Genomic DNA, 20,101 nt, shown 5'->3' on the forward strand with positions numbered 1-20,101 from the left:
CATCACTATAGAGGATACAGATCCCGGATCCATCATTATAGAGGATACAGATCCATCACTATAGAGGATACAGATCCCAGATCCATCACTATAGAGGATACAGATCCATCACTATAGAGGATACATATCCATCACTATAGAGGATACAGATCCCAGATCCATCACTATAGAGGATACAGATCCATCACTATAGAGGATACATATCCATCACTATAGAGGATACAGATCCCGTATCCATCACTATAGAGGATACAGATCCCGGATCCATCACTATAGAGGATACAGATCCATCACTATAGAGGATACAGATCCATCACTATAGAGGATACAGATCCCAGATCCATCACTATAGAGGATACAGATCCATCACTATAGAGGATACAGATCCCAGATCCATCACTATAGAGGATACAGATCCATCACTATAGAGGATACAGATCCCAGATCCATCACTATAGAGGATACAGATCCATCACTATAGAGGATACAGATCCATCACTATAGAGGATACAGATCCCGGATCCATCACTATAGAGGATACAGATCCCAGATCCATCACTATAGAGGATACAGATCCATCACTATAGAGGATACAGATCTGGATCCATCACTATAGAGGATACAGATCCCGGATCCATCACTATAGAGGATACAGATCCATCACTATAGAGGATACAGATCCATCACTATAGAGGATACAGATCCAGTCACTGCAGATGAAGGAGCCGATGTCTGGTTTTCTATGACACGACGAGTTCACCTTGTATTTGCCATCACATAATTTCTTTCCCTCCTAATAGAATGATCTAGTTGCCGACAATTTATGAAACGACCCTCCTGCTCTTCACAGAATCAATCGATTGGGCAAAAACTCTTCCAGTATCTTCTAATGGTCCCCGATCTCTCACCAGGAAGTACACTACCCAAAAGTGGCCTCTGAGAGCCTTTATGTAGGGCATTTGATGGAGCTCTTTTCCGCCCTCTTGTGGTAAGCCCCAGGACCATGATCAGAACAGACTTGGGATCATTACATATCGGCAGAGACTTACAGGGGGCGGACATTTTATTTGGGGGCGGGGTTATATTGTCAGTCAGAGTAGCAATTTGTGGTGCACTCATAAACAATATGGCCGCCGCTCTCCTCCCACATCCAGTGCAGAAGTGAAGGTAAGGGTTAATCCCCTTCCTGCCTCACTCTATGAGCTCTATATGGCTTCCTATAGAATATCCTCGTGGATGTGCAGATTATATCTCTCCCCGTAGTGCCCCCTGGTGGAGGTCACTACTCTGTAGTCCATGTCCGACCCTATAACTGGCTTTGGCTACCTATGTAGGTTGTATTTTGCATTGCAGTTTGACTTTATGAAAATCAATGGAACTGCAATACCACTCACAACCTAAGGACAGGGGTGGCGTTGTTTGTAGGAGAAAGGAGCCATAATTTTCGGATTCTGACTTTAGATGTCGCACATGATGTGACTAGAGATCGCAGTGCAGCCGCATCTTCCTTGGATGTGATTGTGGTGGAGTTGTGACGCACTGGTACACTGTAACAGAGCTGCAGCAGGTGTGACCGCGGTCATATCGTAAACCTGCGGTACTGACTGCTTGTTGACAAGGATCCACCGCCTACAGGTGAATCGAGCTGGTGCCAAGATTTTCCGCCCAGTGACTGTGGCGGTGACACATAGCGCGTGGCATGCGGTCACGGTGTAGGTGGAGGCGCTCTTCACTTAATTCTGCTCTAGGTGTGGATCTGGCAGAGATGACGAGGAATGTAAATCCTAATCCTAAGACTTGTATGAATTAGATCAGACAGAGTGTGAGAGGAGAAGCGGAGCGGAGGACTCAGACACAGCGCGACCACAATGAGGAGACAACGACCATTCACCATCCTTGCCCTACTGGTGGCCTCAGGTAAGGACCCCCTGATATAATGTGGGGGGCCGGGGTATAATCCCTTCACCCTCCCGATCCTCACACCTCTGGTGGCCTCAGGTAGTGACCCCCTTATATTATGTGGTGGGGCTGGGGTATAATAAAATAGTACGCAGTGTGATCGGAGCCTTATACTACAGAATACGCAGTGTGATCGGAGCCTTATACTATAGAGTATGCAGTGTGATCGGAGCCTTATATTATAGAATACGCAGTGTGATCGGAGCCTTATACTATAGAGTACGCAGTGTGATCGGAGCCTTATACTATAGAGTACGCAGTGTGATCGGAGCCTTATATTATAGAATACGCAGTGTGATCGGAGCCTTATACTATAGAGTACGCAGTGTGATCGGAGCCTTATACTATAGAATACAGAGTGTGATCAGAGCCTTATACTATAGAATACGCAGTGTGAACGGAGCCTTATAATATAGAGTACGCAGTGTGATCGGAGCCTTATACTATAGAATATTCAGTGTGATCAGAGCCTTATACTATAGAGTACGCAGTGTGATCGGAGCCTTATACTATAGAATACGCAGTGTGAACGGAGCCTTATAATATAGAGTACGCAGTGTGATCGGAGCCTTATATTATAGAATACGCAGTGTGATCGGAGCCTTATACTATAGAGTACGCAGTGTGATCGGAGCCTTATACTATAGAATACAGAGTGTGATCGGAGCCTTATACTATAGAATATTCAGTGTGATCAGAGCCTTATACTATAGAGTACGCAGTGTGATCGGAGCCTTATACTATAGAATACGCAGTGTGAACGGAGCCTTATAATATAGAGTACGCAGTGTGATCAGAGCTTTATACTATAGAGTACAGAGTGTGATCGGAGCCTTATACTATAGAATACGCAGTGTGATCGGATCCTTATATTATAGAATACGCAGTGTGATCGGAGCCTTATACTATAGAATACGCAGTGTGATCGGAGCTTTATACTATAGAGTACAGAGTGTGATCGGAGCCTTATACTGTAGAATACGCAGTGTGATCGGAGCCTTATACTATAGAGTACGCAGTGTGATCGGAGCTTTATACTATAGAGTACAGAGTGTGATCGGAGCCTTATACTGTAGAATACGCAGTGTGATCGGAGCCTTATACTATAGAGTACGCAGTGTGATCGGAGCCTTATACTATAGAGTACGCAGTGTGATCGGAGCCTTATACTATAGAGTACGCAGTGTGATCGGATCCTTATATTATAGAATACGCAGTGTGATCGGAGCCTTATACTATAGAGTACGCAGTGTGATCGGAGCCTTATACTATAGAGTACGCAGTGTGATCAGAGCCTTATACTATAGAGTATGCAGTGTGATCGGAGCTTTATACTATAGAGCACGCAGTGTGATCGGAGCTTTATACTATAGAGCATGCAGTGTGATCGGAGCTTTATACTATAGAGCACGCAGTGTGATCGGAGCCTTATACTATAGAGTACGCAGTGTGATTGGAGCCTTATACTATAGAATACACAGTGTGATCGGAGCCTTATACTATAGAGCACGCAGTGTGATCGGAGCCTTATACTATAGAGTATGCAGTGTGATTGGCGCTTTATACTATAGAGCATGCAGTGTGATCGGAGCCTTATACTATAGAATACGCAGTGTGATCGGAGCCTTATACTATAGAGTACGCAGTGTGATCGGAGCCTTATACTATAGAGTACGCAGTGTGATCAGAGCCTTATACTATAGAGTATGCAGTGTGATCGGAGCTTTATACTATAGAGCACGCAGTGTGATCGGAGCTTTATACTATAGAGCATGCAGTGTGATCGGAGCTTTATACTATAGAGCACGCAGTGTGATCGGAGCCTTATACTATAGAGTACGCAGTGTGATTGGAGCCTTATACTATAGAATACACAGTGTGATCGGAGCCTTATACTATAGAGCACGCAGTGTGATCGGAGCCTTATACTATAGAGTACGCAGTGTGATTGGCGCTTTATACTATAGAGCATGCAGTGTGATCGGAGCCTTATACTATAGAATACGCAGTGTGATCGGAGCCTTATACTATAGAGTACGCAGTGTGATCGGAGCCTTATACTATAGAGTATGCAGTGTGATCGGAGCCTTATACTATAGAGTACGCGGTGTGATCGGAGCCTTATACTATAGAGTACGCGGTGTGATCGGAGCCTTATACTATAGAATACGCAGTGTGATCGGAGCCTTATACTATAAAGTACGCGGTGTGATCGGAGCCTTATACTATAGACTACGCAGTGTGATCGGCGCTTTATACTATAGAGCATGCAGTGTGATTGGAGCCTTATACTATAGAATACGCAGTGTGATCGGCGCTTTATACTATAGAGCATGCAGTGTGATTGGAGCCTTATACTTTAGAATACGCAGTGTGATCGGAGCCTTATACTATAGAGTACGCAGTGTGATCGGAGCCTTATACTATAGAGTATGCAGTGTGATCGGAGCCTTATACTATACAGTACAGAGTGTGATCGGAGCCTTATACTATAGAGTACGCGGTGTGATCGGAGCCTTATACTATAGAATACGCAGTGTGATCGGAGCCTCATACTATAAAGTACGTGGTGTGATCGGAGCCTTATACTATACAGTACGCAGTGTGATCGGAGCCTTATTCTATAGAATGCGCAGTGTGATCGGAGCCTTATACTATACAGTACGCAGTGTGATCGGAGCCTTATACTATACAGTACGCAGTGTGATCGGAGCCTTATTCTATAGAGCACGCAGTGTGATCGGAGCCTTATTCTATAGAGCACGCAGTGTGATCGGAGCCTTATACAATAGAGTAAGCAGTGTGATCGGAGCTTTATACTATAGAGCACGCAGTGTGATCGGAGCCTTATACTATAGAATACACAGTGTGATCGGAGCCTTATACTATAGAGCACGCAGTGTGATCAGAGCCTTATACTATAGAGTACGCAGTGTGATCGGAGCTTTATACTATAGAGTACAGAGTGTGATCGGAGCCTTATACTGTAGAATACGCAGTGTGATCGGAGCCTTATACAATAGAGTACGCAGTGTGATCGGAGCCTTATACTATAGAGTACGCGGTGTGATCGGAGCCTTATACTATAGAGTACGCGGTGTGATCGGAGCCTTATACTATAGAGTACGCGGTGTGATCGGAGCCTTATACTACAGAGTACGCGGTGTGATCGGAGCTTTATACTATAGAGTACGCAGTGTGATCAGAGCTTTATACTATAGAGCACGCAGTGTGATCGGAGCCTTATACTATAAAGTACGCGGTGTGATCGGAGCCTTATACTATAGAATACGCAGTGTGATCGGAGCCTTATACTATAAAGTACGCGGTGTGATCGGAGCCTTATACTATAGACTACGCAGTGTGATCGGCGCTTTATACTATAGAGCATGCAGTGTGATTGGAGCCTTATACTATAGAATACGCAGTGTGATCGGCGCTTTATACTATAGAGCATGCAGTGTGATTGGAGCCTTATACTTTAGAATACGCAGTGTGATCGGAGCCTTATACTATAGAGTACGCAGTGTGATCGGAGCCTTATACTATAGAGTATGCAGTGTGATCGGAGCCTTATACTATACAGTACAGAGTGTGATCGGAGCCTTATACTATAGAGTACGCGGTGTGATCGGAGCCTTATACTATAGAATACGCAGTGTGATCGGAGCCTCATACTATAAAGTACGTGGTGTGATCGGAGCCTTATACTATACAGTACGCAGTGTGATCGGAGCCTTATTCTATAGAATGCGCAGTGTGATCGGAGCCTTATACTATACAGTACGCAGTGTGATCGGAGCCTTATACTATACAGTACGCAGTGTGATCGGAGCCTTATTCTATAGAGCACGCAGTGTGATCGGAGCCTTATTCTATAGAGCACGCAGTGTGATCGGAGCCTTATACAATAGAGTAAGCAGTGTGATCGGAGCTTTATACTATAGAGCACGCAGTGTGATCGGAGCCTTATACTATAGAATACACAGTGTGATCGGAGCCTTATACTATAGAGCACGCAGTGTGATCAGAGCCTTATACTATAGAGTACGCAGTGTGATCGGAGCTTTATACTATAGAGTACAGAGTGTGATCGGAGCCTTATACTGTAGAATACGCAGTGTGATCGGAGCCTTATACAATAGAGTACGCAGTGTGATCGGAGCCTTATACTATAGAGTACGCGGTGTGATCGGAGCCTTATACTATAGAGTACGCGGTGTGATCGGAGCCTTATACTATAGAGTACGCGGTGTGATCGGAGCCTTATACTACAGAGTACGCGGTGTGATCGGAGCCTTATACTATACAGTACGCAGTGTGATCGGAGCCTTATTCTATAGAATGCGCAGTGTGATCGGAGCCTTATACTATACAGTACGCAGTGTGATCGGAGCCTTATTCTATAGAGCACGCAGTGTGATCGGAGCCTTATTCTATAGAGCACGCAGTGTGATCGGAGCCTTATTCTATAGAGCACGCAGTGTGATCGGAGCCTTATACAATAGAGTAAGCAGTGTGATCGGAGCTTTATACTATAGAGCACGCAGTGTGATCGGAGCCTTATACTATAGAGTACGCAGTGTGATCGGAGCTTTATACTATAGAGTACAGAGTGTGATCGGAGCCTTATACTATAGAGTACAGAGTGTGATCGGAGCCTTATACTATAGAATACAAAGTGTGATTGGGGCCTTATACTGTAGAGTACAGAGTGTGATCGGAGCCTTATACTATAGAGTATGCAGTGTGATCAGAGCCTTATACTATAGAGTAAGCAGTGTGATCGGAGCTTTATACAATAGAGTAAGCAGTGTGATCGGAGCTTTATACTATAGAGCACGCAGTGTGATCGGAGCCTTATACTATAGAGTACGCAGTGTGATCGGAGCTTTATACTATAGAGTACAGAGTGTGATCGGAGCCTTATACTGTAGAATACGCAGTGTGATCGGAGCCTTATACAATAGAGTACGCAGTGTGATCGGAGCCTTATACTATAGAGTACGCGGTGTGATCGGAGCCTTATACTATAGAGTACGCAGTGTGATCGGAGCCTTATACTATAGAGTACGCGGTGTGATCGGAGCCTTATACTACAGAGTACGCGGTGTGATCGGAGCCTTATACTTTACAGTACGCAGTGTGATCGGAGCCTTATTCTATAGAATGCGCAGTGTGATCGGAGCCTTATACTATAGAGTACGCAGTGTGATCGGAGCCTTATACTATACAGTACGCAGTGTGATCGGAGCCTTATTCTATAGAGCACGCAGTGTGATCGGAGCCTTATTCTATAGAGCACGCAGTGTGATCGGAGCCTTATTCTATAGAGCACGCAGTGTGATCGGAGCCTTATTCTATAGAGCACGCAGTGTGATCGGAGCCTTATTCTATAGAGCACGCAGTGTGATCGGAGCCTTATTCTATAGAGCACGCAGTGTGATCGGAGCCTTATACAATAGAGTAAGCAGTGTGATCGGAGATTTATACTATAGAGCACGCAGTGTGATCGGAGCCTTATACTATAGAATACGCAGTGTGATCGGAGCTTTATACTATAGAGTACAGAGTGTGATCGGAGCCTTATACTATAGAGTACAGAGTGTGATCGGAGCCTTATACTATAGAATACAGAGTGTGATCGGGGCCTTATACTATAGAGTACAGAGTGTGATCGGAGCCTTATACTATAGAGTATGCAGTGTGATCAGAGCCTTATACTATAGAGTAAGCAGTGTGATCGGAGCTTTATACAATAGAGTAAGCAGTGTGATCGGAGCTTTATACTATAGAGCACGCAGTGTGATCGGAGCCTTATACTATAGAGTACGCAGTGTGATCGGAGCTTTATACTATAGAGTACAGAGTGTGATCGGAGCCTTATACTATAGAGTACAGAGTGTGATCGGAGCCTTATACTATAGAATACAGAGTGTGATCGGGGCCTTATACTATAGAGTACAGAGTGTGATCGGAGCCTTATACTATAGAGTATGCAGTGTGATCAGAGCCTTATACTATAGAATACAGAAGCCTTATACTATACAAGATTTTGTATTGGTAAAAAAAACCTGTAGTATCCATCAGAATACAGCTCTGCAGCACCCAACAGACTGCAGATATGTTCTACCAATCAGATGATGGCTCTGCAGCACACATCCTATTGAAGCTCTTCAGCACTCATTAGATTTCTTCTCTGCAGCACCCATCACATTACAGCTCTGCAGCACCCATCATATTGCAGTTATACAGCACCCATTAGATTTCTACTCTGCAGCACCCATCACATTGCAGCTCTGCAGCACCCATTAGATTTATGCTCTGCAGCACACATCACATTACAGCTCTGCAGCACAGATCACATTGCAGTTATACAATGGCAGTTTAATATACCCATTAAACTGCAGGTCACCCTATATAAGCCTCTATCTATGTGCTTGTTCTGTTGCAGTTGCAGTGACACCCGTCACCTCCATGGATCTGGTGAATGGCACGCTGGGACATCCAGTGGATTTCACTATTCCTGTAGCTTTGCCTTCTCAGTACAGAGTAGACTGGAACTGTGGACATGCTGGAACAGTTGCTGTCATTGCTAGGCTGACTGGATCCGGTAGATCTCCGCAGTACAATCCTGAGTATACGGGGAGGTGTGATCTGCTCGAAAATGGGACCCTGAGACTGAAGAGCGTCTCCTATGAAGACGAGGGGACATATAATGTGAAAGTGTTTAATCCCGATACCTTCACCTCCTATATTCAGCGCTATCAGCTGGCCGTCTATGGTGAGTGTCCAGTCTACTCCACTGCTTCCAAATCCATAGCTGGCCATGACATCCCCTGGGCAGGTTGTAATACCACCATATTGGATATCCCCAATTCCTCCCTTTGGTGAAACACTATTCATTTCTGGGATATAATAGGAGGGGTTTGGTGGAGGGTCTGTCGTTTATAAGACCACCGGGGCTGGTAGGAAAAGATTGCCCGTAGCAACAACCACATTGACTGAAATTATGTTAAGGATCTGTTGGTTAGTTGTAAACTGGAGGACATTACAGAAGATGCATTATACACGAGAGGGGGCACTTATAGACCCCAGTACAGGACCCGACACAAGATGGGGCACTACTAGACCTAAGTGCAGGGCCTAACACAAGAGGGAGAACTACTAGACCTAACTGCAGGACCCAACACAAGACGGGGCACTAGAAGACCTAAGTGCAGGACCCAACACAAGAGAGGGCACTGCTAGACCTAAATGCTGGACCCAACATGAGAGGGGGCACTACTACACCTAAGTGCAGGACCCAACACAAGAGGGGGCATTGCTAGACCTAAGTGCAGTGCCTAACACAAGAGGGAGCACTACTAGACCTAACTACAGGACCCAACACAAGACGGGGCACTACTAGACCTAAGTGCAGGACCCAACACAAGACGGGGCACTACTAGACCTAAGTGCAGGACCCAACACAAGACAGGGCACTACTGGACCTAAGTGCAGGACCTAACACAAGAGGGAGCAATACTAGACCTAACTGCAGGGCCCGAACACGAGAGGGGGCACTACTAGACCTCAGCACAAGACCCAACATAAGAGGGGCACTACTAGACCTAAGTGCAGGACCCAACACAAGACAGGGCACTAATAGACCTAAGTGCAGGACCCAACACAAGAGGGAACACTGCTAGATCTAAGTGCAGGACCCAACATGAGAGGAGGCACTGCTAGACCCAACTGCAGGACCCAACACAAGATGGGGCACTACTAGACCTAAGTGCAGTGCCTAACACAAGAGGGAGCACTACTAGACCTAACTACAGGATCCAACACAAGACGGGGCACTACTAGACCTAAGTGCAGGACCCAACACAAGAGAGGGCACTGCTAGACCTAAGTGCTGGACCCAACATGAGAGGGGGCACTACTAGACCTAAGCACAGGACCCAACATAAGAGGAGGCACTACTAGACCTAAGTGCTGGGCCCAACATGAGAGGGGGCACTGCTAGACCTAAGCACAGGACCCAACATAAGAGGAGGCACTACTAGACCTAACTGCAGGACCCAACACAAGACAGGGCACTGCTAGACCTAACTGCAGGGCCCAACATGAGAGGGGGCACTACTAGACCTAAGTGCAGAACCCAACACAAGAAAGGGCACTACTAGACCTAAGTGCAGGACCCAACATGAGAGGGGGCACTACTAGACCTAACTGCAGGGCCCAACACGAGAAGGGGCACTACTAGACCTAACTGCAGGGCCCAACACGAGAGGGGGCACTACTAGACCTCAGCACAGGACCCAACATAAGAGGGGGCACTACTAGACCTAAGCACAGGACCCAACATAAGAGGAGGCACTACTAGACCTAACTGCAGGGCCCAACACAAGACAGGGCACTACTAGACCTAACTGCAGGGCCCAACACAAGAGGGGGCACTTATAGACCTCAGCACAGGACCCAACATAAGAGGGGGCACTACTAGACCTAAGTGCAGGACCCAACACAAGACAGGGCACTACTAGACCTAAGTGCAGGACCTAACACAAGAGGGAGCACTACTAGACCTAACTGCAGGGCCCAACATGAGAGGGGGCACTTATAGACCTCAGCACAAGACCCAACATAAGAGGGGGCACTGCTAGACCCAACTGCAGGACCCAACACAAGATGGGGCACTACTAGACCTAAGTGCAGTGCCTAACACAAGAGGGAGCACTACTAGACCTAACTACAGGACCCAACACAAGACGGGGCACTACTAGACCTAACTGCAGGGCCCAACATGAGAGGGGGCACTTATAGACCTCAGCACAGGACCCAACATAAGAGGGGGCACTACTAGACCTAAGTGCAGGACCCAACACAAGACAGGGCACTACTAGACCTAAGTGCAGGACCTAACACAAGAGGGAGCACTACTAGACCTAACTGCAGGGCCCAACACGAGAGGGGGCACTTATAGACCTCAGCACAGGACCCATCATAAGAGGAGGCACTACTAGACCTAAGTGCAGGACCCAACACAAGACAGGGCACTACTAGACCTAAGTGCAGGACCTAACACAATAGGGGGCACTACTAGACCTCAGCACAGGACCCAACATAAGAGGGTGCACTCATAGACCTAAGTGCTGGACCCAACGTAAGAGGGGGCACTACTAGACCTAAGCACAGGACCCAACATAAGAGGAGGCACTATTAGACCTAACTGCAGGACCCAACACAAGACAGTGCACTACTAGACCTAAGTGCAGGACCTAACACAAGAGGGAGCACTGCTAGACCTAAGTGCAGGACCTAATACAAGAGAGAGCACTACTAGACCTAAGTGCAGGACCTAACACAAGACAGGGCACTACTAGACCAAACTGCAGGGCCCAAGATGAGAGGGGGGACTTATAGACCTCAGCACAGGACCCAACATAAGAGGGGGCACTACTAGGCCTAAGTGCAGGACCCAACAAAAGACAGGGCACTACTAGACCTAAGTGCAGGACCTAATACAAGAGGGAACACTACTAGACCTAACTGCAGGGCCCAACACGAGAGGGGGCACTTATAGACCTCAGCACAGGACCCATCATAAGAGGAGGCACTACTATACCTATCTGCAGGACCCAAAACAAGACAGGACACTACTAGACCTAAGTGCAGGACCTAACACAAGAGGGAGCACTACTAGATCTAACTGCAGAGCCCAACATAAGAGGGGGCACTCATAGACCTCAGCACAGGATCCAACATAAGAGGGGGCACTACTAGACCTAAGTGCAGGACCCAACAGGAAAGATGCACTTTATTTCTAAGCACAGGTCCCAACACAAGAGGGGGCACTACTAGACCTAAGTGCAGGATCCAATATGAGAAGGGGCACTGCTAGACCTAATTTTAACCAACAGATCTGACAGAATATCAAAAGTGGAGGTTGGGTAATAAGGACCCCGGTTACACCACTGGTTGGACTTGATGGATCCGTGTCTTCATCCTCATCTACTATATACCTATACTTACTGCTGCACTTGTCCAGTTTTCGGATGTATTTTATTTCATTCAGTTATATTTCTTTGTGTATTTTTATAGCTATACTCGGGGCCCCAGTTCTCATTTCCAAGAGCCCCCTTGTCAGTGGCACCAATGTGACCCTCCATTGTGATTCCGGGAGTCAGAATGTGACCACTTACACCTTCTATCGTGGTGAGAAGATGATCTGCTCTGAGCCCCATGTGACCTGCAGGGGAGCCTACCTGGACCTCACCCCAATAACTGAGAGTGACAGCGGATCCTACACCTGCTCCATCCAGAACCCGGTCAGCTCCAGCACCAGCGACCCCCTGAGTCTGACCGTATCAGGTGAGTATATCTGAATGTACTGAAACAGATGAAAACCCAAACCTAAAACAAGTAACGCTGATCTCTGACCCCATACCACAGGTCAAAGGACACAAGGGGTCAACACAGGACAGGGCCACCTGCTCCTCTGTGGAGCCTGCGGAGAGTTGGAGCAAAGGCAATGGTGATGGCACATTTATTAATTGGGCCCAACTTTCCAAGGGCCCTGAACTACAAGGGGAGTCACTTTGAAGCATTCAACCTTGTATTTTACCTTGTATTTTAGGTTGACCTATTAACTGACCTATAATACCAGTTTTAGGAAGAAAGAAGCCATGTTTATTCCCATCCTATACAACCCCTTTAACTATAGGGTACACCGACTCCAATGTTTAACCTTCCCCAGTACACGGGTCCAGGGTATCTCTAGAACAGGGTCAGCCACAACCAGGTCCATGAGACATTGCAGAGGATATCCTCAGTGGTGCAGGGACTACTATGTTCCTATGTTCCTATGTTCCTACTACTATGTTCCTATGTTCCTATGTACAGCAGGAGACTCGCCCACACTTGGCATATAGCGTATTCACCGTTTCATCTTTTTTGGCAGTGCCGGTCTCCTCGGTTGCGCTCACAAGTAATATATCAGGACTTGTCTGGCCGGGGAAGGATTTGGTGTCTCTACGATGTTCAGCTCGTGGTACAGATGTCAGCTACTCGTGGATCCTGGGAGGAGAACCTTTACCTGAGGACCCCCGATACCAGCGCTCACAAGACAACACCAATCTCATCATTAACCCCATCTCCTCTATTGACACAAAATCCTTAAGATGTACAGCAACAAACTGGGTGAACATGGAAACCAGCAACAAACTGGACGTCCATCTTGCCTGTAAGTACTAAGAATTATGACATCATTTCCATTTCTGAAACAGTGCAGTGGTCAACTTCAGGGTGTAATAAAATAATACACCATAACCCTACCCAGAAATAGCCAATACAAGGAAGAACTAGTCACTGAAGACACTGATATTGCAGAGAGCCCTAGCCTGGCCACTAAGGTGCCTGAAGGAATCAGAAGGAACAGAGGGGTCTTACAGAAATGTCTTCTCCTCTCACCACTGAGGACACATATACACTTGACTGAGTGTGTGTGTATATGTATGTGTGAGTATGTGCATTTTTGTGTATGTACGTGTGTGTATGTGTGTGCACGTGTGTGTGCTTGTGTGTGAGTATGTGCGTGAGTATGTGTATGTGTGTGTATGTGTGTGCACGTGAGTGTGTTTATGTGTGAGTATATGTGTGTGTATGTGTGTGTATATGTGAGCATGTGTGTGTGTATGTGTGTGTGTGTGTGTGTGTGTGAGTGAGTGTGTGTGTGTGTGTGTGAGTGTGGGTGTGTTTGTGTGAGTGTATGGGGAATCAGGATGAATAACTGTTGTTCAAACAATTGTGCATAAGCATTACCCGGGAGAACCGGAGAAGTTGTTTTCAGTGGTGTTAATGTGGATGGTTGGCAGTGAAGGCGCCATTATATGTCTAGTTGTATCCACATCCTTTTACTAATACTCACATTTTTTTTACTCAAGTTCTAATACTTTTCAGATTTGCCATTTTTTCTACAGCTCCAGTCTCAGCGGTGTCTCTGACCAGTAACACATCCGGAGCGCTCTGGGCAGGACAGGACTCGGTGTCTCTCTATTGTACAGCTCAGGGGTCAGACATCACCTTCTCCTGGAGAATGAATGGACTTCCAGTGTCCTCCAACCCTCCATATTACATTACTGAGGGGGAATCTCCTTCGACCTCCACTCTCACCATCAGCTCCATCTCCCGGAACCACACCGGGCCCTTCACCTGTACAGCGGCCAACAGGCTAAATAGTGAGACCAGCCCGGAGATCAACCTCAATGTGAACTGTGAGTAATATTTCACATGTCTACTATGTTATAGATATGTAATACCTCACATAACAACCAAGAAAACAATACTGTAAATTATTTTTAAAAATTGTCATTGCTGAACATTGTCTATTGTCTCTCACCATACAGCGTATCCAGAAGGGAACATTGAATGTACCGCACAGGGGCATCACAGCATGTTACAGTTCTCCTGCTCGTGGCCTGGAGGACGACCGGCCGCCAATGTCACCATGATATATAATAACGTATTAGAGACAAGACACCATGAAGTCACCAGACATGTGTCTGTATGGCAAATCGCCCACAGCTCAAACCTGACCTGCATCGGTGAATACTTCGGGGAGACCTTCTCCTGCTCCCTAATATTTGGTAAGACAAAGTCCCACAACATGTCTTCTGAAAAGCCAAAAACAATCCACCATAGTAGATGATGGAGGACACAGGACTATTCTGGTGACTGATGACTACATGAGACATTCCCTCCACTACTATACAGAGGACAATCCACCATAGTAGATGATGGAGGACACAGGACTATTCTGGAGACTGATGACTACATGAGACATTCCCTCCATTACTATACAGAGGACAATCCACCATAGTAGATAATGGAGGACACAGGACTATTCTGGAGACTGATGACTACATGAGACATTCCCTCCATTACTATACAGAGGACAACCCACCATAGTAGATGATGGAGGACACAGGACTATTCTGGAGAATAATGACTACATGAGACATTTCCTCCATTACTATACAGAGGAAAATCCACCATAGTAGATGATGGAGGACAATGGACTATTCTGGAGACTGATGACTACATGAGACATTCCCTCCATTACTATGCAGAGGACAATCCACCATAGTAGATGATGGAGGACATAGGACTATTCTGGAGACTAATGACTACATGAGACATTCCCTCCATTACTATACAGAGGACAATCCACCATAGTAGATGATGGAGGACAATGGACTATTCTGGAGACTGATGACTACATGAGACATTCCCTCCATTACTATACAGAGGACAATCCACCATAGTAGATGATGGAGGACACAGGACTATTCTGGTGACTGATGACTACATGAGACATTACCTCCATTACTATACAGAGGACAATCCACCATAGTAGATGATGGAGGACACAGGACTATTCTGGAGACTGATGACTACATGAGACATTCCCTCCATTACTATATCGTCAGAGGACAATCCACCATAGTAGATGATGGAGGACACAGAACTATTCTGGTGACTGATGAATACATGAGATATTCCCTCCATTACTATACAGAGGACAATTCACCATAGTAGGTGATGGAGGACACAGGACTATTCTGGTGACTGATGACTACATGAGACATTCCCTCCATTACTATACAGAGGACAATCCACCATAGTAGATGATGGAGGACACAGGACTATTCTGGTGACTGATGACTACATGAGACATTCCCTCCATTACTATACAGAGGACAACCCACCATAGTAGATGATGGAGGACACAGGACTATTCTGGAGAATAATGACTACATGAGACATTCCCTCCATTACTATACAGAGGACAATCCACCATAGTAGATGATGGAGGACACAGGACTATTCTGGAGACTGATGACTACATGAGACATTCCCTCCATTACTATGCAGAGGACAATCCACCATAGTAGATGATGGAGGACATAGGACTATTCTGGAGACTAATGACTACATGAGACATTCCCTCCATTACTATACAGAGGACAATCCACCATAGTAGATGATGGAGGACAATGGACTATTCTGGAGACTGATGACTACATGAGACATTCCCTCCATTACTATACAGAGGACAATCCACCATAGTAGATGATGGAGGACACAGGACTATTCTGGTGACTGATGACTACATGAGACATTACCTCCATTACTATACAGAGGACAATCCACCATAGTAGATGATGGAGGACACAGGACTATTCTGGAGACTGATGACTACATGAGACATTCCCTCCATTACTATATCGTCAGAGGACAATCCACCATAGTAGATGATGGAGGACACAGAACTATTCTGGTGACTGATGAATACATGAGATATTCCCTCCATTACTATACAGAGGACAATTCACCATAGTAGGTGATGGAGGACACAGGACTATTCTGGTGACTGATGACTACATGAGACATTCCCTCCATTACTATACAGAGGACAATCCACCATAGTAGATAATGGAGGACACAGGACTATTCTGGAGACTGATGACTACATGAGACATTCCCTCCATTACTATACAGAGGACAACCCACCATAGTAGATGATGGAGGACACAGGACTATTCTGGAGAATAATGACTACATGAGACATTTCCTCCATTACTATACAGAGGAAAATCCACCATAGTAGATGATGGAGGACAATGGACTATTCTGGAGACTGATGACTACATGAGACATTCCCTCCATTACTATGCAGAGGACAATCCACCATAGTAGATGATGGAGGACATAGGACTATTCTGGAGACTAATGACTACATGAGACATTCCCTCCATTACTATACAGAGGACAATCCACCATAGTAGATGATGGAGGACAATGGACTATTCTGGAGACTGATGACTACATGAGACATTCCCTCCATTACTATACAGAGGACAATCCACCATAGTAGATGATGGAGGACACAGGACTATTCTGGTGACTGATGACTACATGAGACATTACCTCCATTACTATACAGAGGACAATCCACCATAATAGATGATGGAGGACACAGGACTATTCTGGAGACTGATGACTACATGAGACATTCCCTCCATTACTATATCGTCAGAGGACAATCCACCATAGTAGATGATGGAGGACACAGAACTATTCTGGTGACTGATGAATACATGAGATATTCCCTCCATTACTATACAGAGGACAATTCACCATAGTAGGTGATGGAGGACACAGGACTATTCTGGTGACTGATGACTACATGAGACATTCCCTCCATTACTATACAGAGGACAATCCACCATAGTAGATGATGGAGGACACAGGACTATTCTGGTGACTGATGACTACATGAGACATTCCCTCCATTACTATACAGAGGACAATACACCATAGTAGATGATGTAGGACACAGGACTATTCTGGAGACTAATGACTACATGAGACATTCCCTCCATTACTATACAGAGGACAATCCACCATAGTAGATGATGGAGGACACAGGACTATTCTGGAGACTGATGACTACATGAGACATTCCCTCCATTACTATATGGTCAGAGGACAATCCACCATAGTAGATGCTGGAGGACACAGGACTATTCTGGAGACTGATGACTACATGAGACATTCCCTCCATTGCTATACAGAGGACAATCCACCATAGTAGATGATGGAGGACACAGGACTATTCTGGAGACTGATGACTACATGAGACATTCCCTCCATTACTATATGGTCAGAGGACAATCCACCATAGTAGATGATGGAGGACACAGGACTATTCTGAAGACTGATGACTACATGAGACATTCCCTCCATTACTATACAGAGGACAATCCACCATAGTAGATGATGGAGGACATAGGACTATTCTGGAGACTGATGACTACATGAGACATTCCCTCCATTACTATACAGAGGACAATCCACCATAGTAGATGATGGAGGACACAGGACTATTCTGGAGACTGATGACTACATGAGACATTCCCTCCATTACTATATGGTCAGAGGACAATCCACCATAGTAGATGCTGGAGGACACAGGACTATTCTGGTGACTGATGACTACATGAGACATTCCCTCCATTACTATATGGTCAGAGGACAATCCACCATAGTAGATGATGGAGGACACAGGACTATTCTGGAGACTGATGACTACATGAGACATTCCCTCCATTACTATACAGAGGACAATCCACCATAGTAGATGATGGAGGACACAGGACGATTCTGGAGACTAATGACTATATTTTTCTCTACCAGGGACTTCAGAGGATAAAAGTAATCCTATAACTATAAAGGAAGGAGAGAGAACGAAATCTAAATCTGAAGCCAGGCCATAACCTTCTCCGCTCCAGCCCCGTTGCGTCATCTCAACGTTATGAAGATCCAATAACACCAACATCTATTGACTTTATACAAAGTGTCTGAGGAGAAGAGGAGAGAATGGGAATACAGAAGAAGTAGGAGCTTGTGGGACCAGGATCTCATCCCTGCTCTCTGGGTGACTCCTGTACTGGTAGATTAGATGCTGTATACTGGTGGGGTATATAGATACTAGAGCATGTATTACTTCATTCTATCCATATCAATAAAATGTATTCTCAGCCATCTGTACAAATGTGGGTGTAAGGTCTACAATAAATGTCTTATCTATGGGTGTGATGGTGTAGGCTGTCCATGAGATGCACACCACACTGCATGTAAGTACTACAAGAACTCACTGATGGTATAGGCTGTCCATGAGCTGTCCAAGTACTACAAGAACTCACTGATGGTATAGGCTGTCCATGAGCTGTCCAAGTACTACAAGAATTCACTGATGGTGCAGGCTGTCCATGAGCTGCACACCGCACTGCACATAAGTACTACAAGAACTCACTGATGGTGTAGGCTGTACATGAGCTGCACACTGTACTGGACATAAGTACTACAAGAACTCACTGATGGTGCAGGCTGTCCATGAGCTGCACACCGCACTGCACATAAGTACTACAAGAACTCACTGATGGTGTAGGCTGTCCATGAGCTGCACACTGCACCGGACATAAGTACTACAAGAACTCACTGATGGTGTAGGCTGTCCATGAGCTGCACACTGCACTAGATATAAGTACTACAAGAACTCACTGATGGTGTAGGCTGTCCATGAGCTGCACACTGCACTGGATATAAGTACTACAAGAACTCATTGATGGTGTAGACTGTCCATGAGCTGCACACTGCACTAGATATAAGTACTACAAGAACTCACTGATGGTGTAGGCAGTCCATGAGCTGCACACCGTACTGCACATAAGTACTACAAGAACTCACTGATGGTGTAGGCTGTCCATGAGCTTCACACCGCACTGCACATAAGTAATACAAGAACTCACTGATGGTGTAGGCTGTCCATGAGCTGCACAACGCACTGCACATAAGTACTACAAGAACTCACTGATGGTGTAGGCTGTCCATGAGCTGCACACCGCACTGGATATAAGTACTACAAGAACTCACTGATGCTGTAGGCTGTCCATGAGCTGCACACAGCACTGGACATAAGTACTACAAGAACTCACTGATGGTGTAGGCTGTCCATGAGCTGCACACTGCACTGGATATAAGTACTACAAGAACTCACTGATAGTGTAGACTGTCCATGAGCTGCACACTGCACTGGATATAAGTACTACAAGAACTCATTGATGGTGTAGGCTGTCCATGAGCTGCACACAGCACTGCACCTAAGTACTACAAGAACTCACTGATGGTGTAGGCTGTTCATGAGCTGCACACTGCACCGGACATAAGTACTACAAGAACTCACTGATGGTGTAGACTGTCCATGAGCTGCACACCGCACTGGATATAAGTACTACAAGAACTCACTGATAGTGTAGACTGTCCATAAGCTGCACACTGCACTGCACATAAGTTCTACAAGAACTCACTGATGGTGTAGGCTGTCCATGAGCTGCACACTGCACTGCACATAAGAACTACAAGAACTCACTGATGGTGTAGGCTGTTCATGAGCTGCACACCGCACTGGATATAAGTACTACAAGAACTCACTGATGGTGTAGGCTGTCCATGAGCTGCACACTGCACTGGACATAAGTACTACAAGAAATCACTGATGGTGTAGGCTGTCCATGAGCTGCACACTGCACTG

General features: G+C 45.8%; 1 protein-coding gene across 1 annotated transcript; it reads left to right on the top strand.

Annotated features, from left to right (window-relative positions):
• Window positions 1–1,868: 1,868 nt before the first annotated feature.
• On the top strand, window positions 1,869–18,284 carry LOC142188577 (pregnancy-specific beta-1-glycoprotein 9-like). The gene is made up of 7 exons (XM_075261868.1): window positions 1,869–1,917; window positions 8,414–8,743; window positions 12,049–12,318; window positions 12,908–13,189; window positions 13,926–14,219; window positions 14,352–14,591; window positions 18,205–18,284. Exons 1-7 carry the CDS (start codon window positions 1,869–1,871, stop codon window positions 18,282–18,284), a joined length of 1,545 nt encoding a protein of 514 aa, XP_075117969.1.
• Window positions 18,285–20,101: the final 1,817 nt, after the last annotated feature.

The sequence above is a fragment of the Leptodactylus fuscus genome, unplaced genomic scaffold (genome assembly GCF_031893055.1).
Source record: "Leptodactylus fuscus isolate aLepFus1 unplaced genomic scaffold, aLepFus1.hap2 HAP2_SCAFFOLD_54, whole genome shotgun sequence".
Taxonomy (NCBI): domain Eukaryota; kingdom Metazoa; phylum Chordata; class Amphibia; order Anura; family Leptodactylidae; genus Leptodactylus; species Leptodactylus fuscus.

Bases quoted from the DNA above. Each gene is read 5' to 3' on its own strand.
- LOC142188577 (XM_075261868.1), top strand. From the start codon at position 1,869: ATGAGGAGACAACGACCATTCACCATCCTTGCCCTACTGGTGGCCTCA. The intron at 8,744-12,048 runs GTGAGTGTCCAG...GTATTTTTATAG, and splicing joins CTATCAGCTGGCCGTCTATG to CTATACTCGGGGCCCCAGTT. The intron at 14,592-18,204 runs GTAAGACAAAGT...TTTCTCTACCAG, and splicing joins CTCCTGCTCCCTAATATTTG to GGACTTCAGAGGATAAAAGT.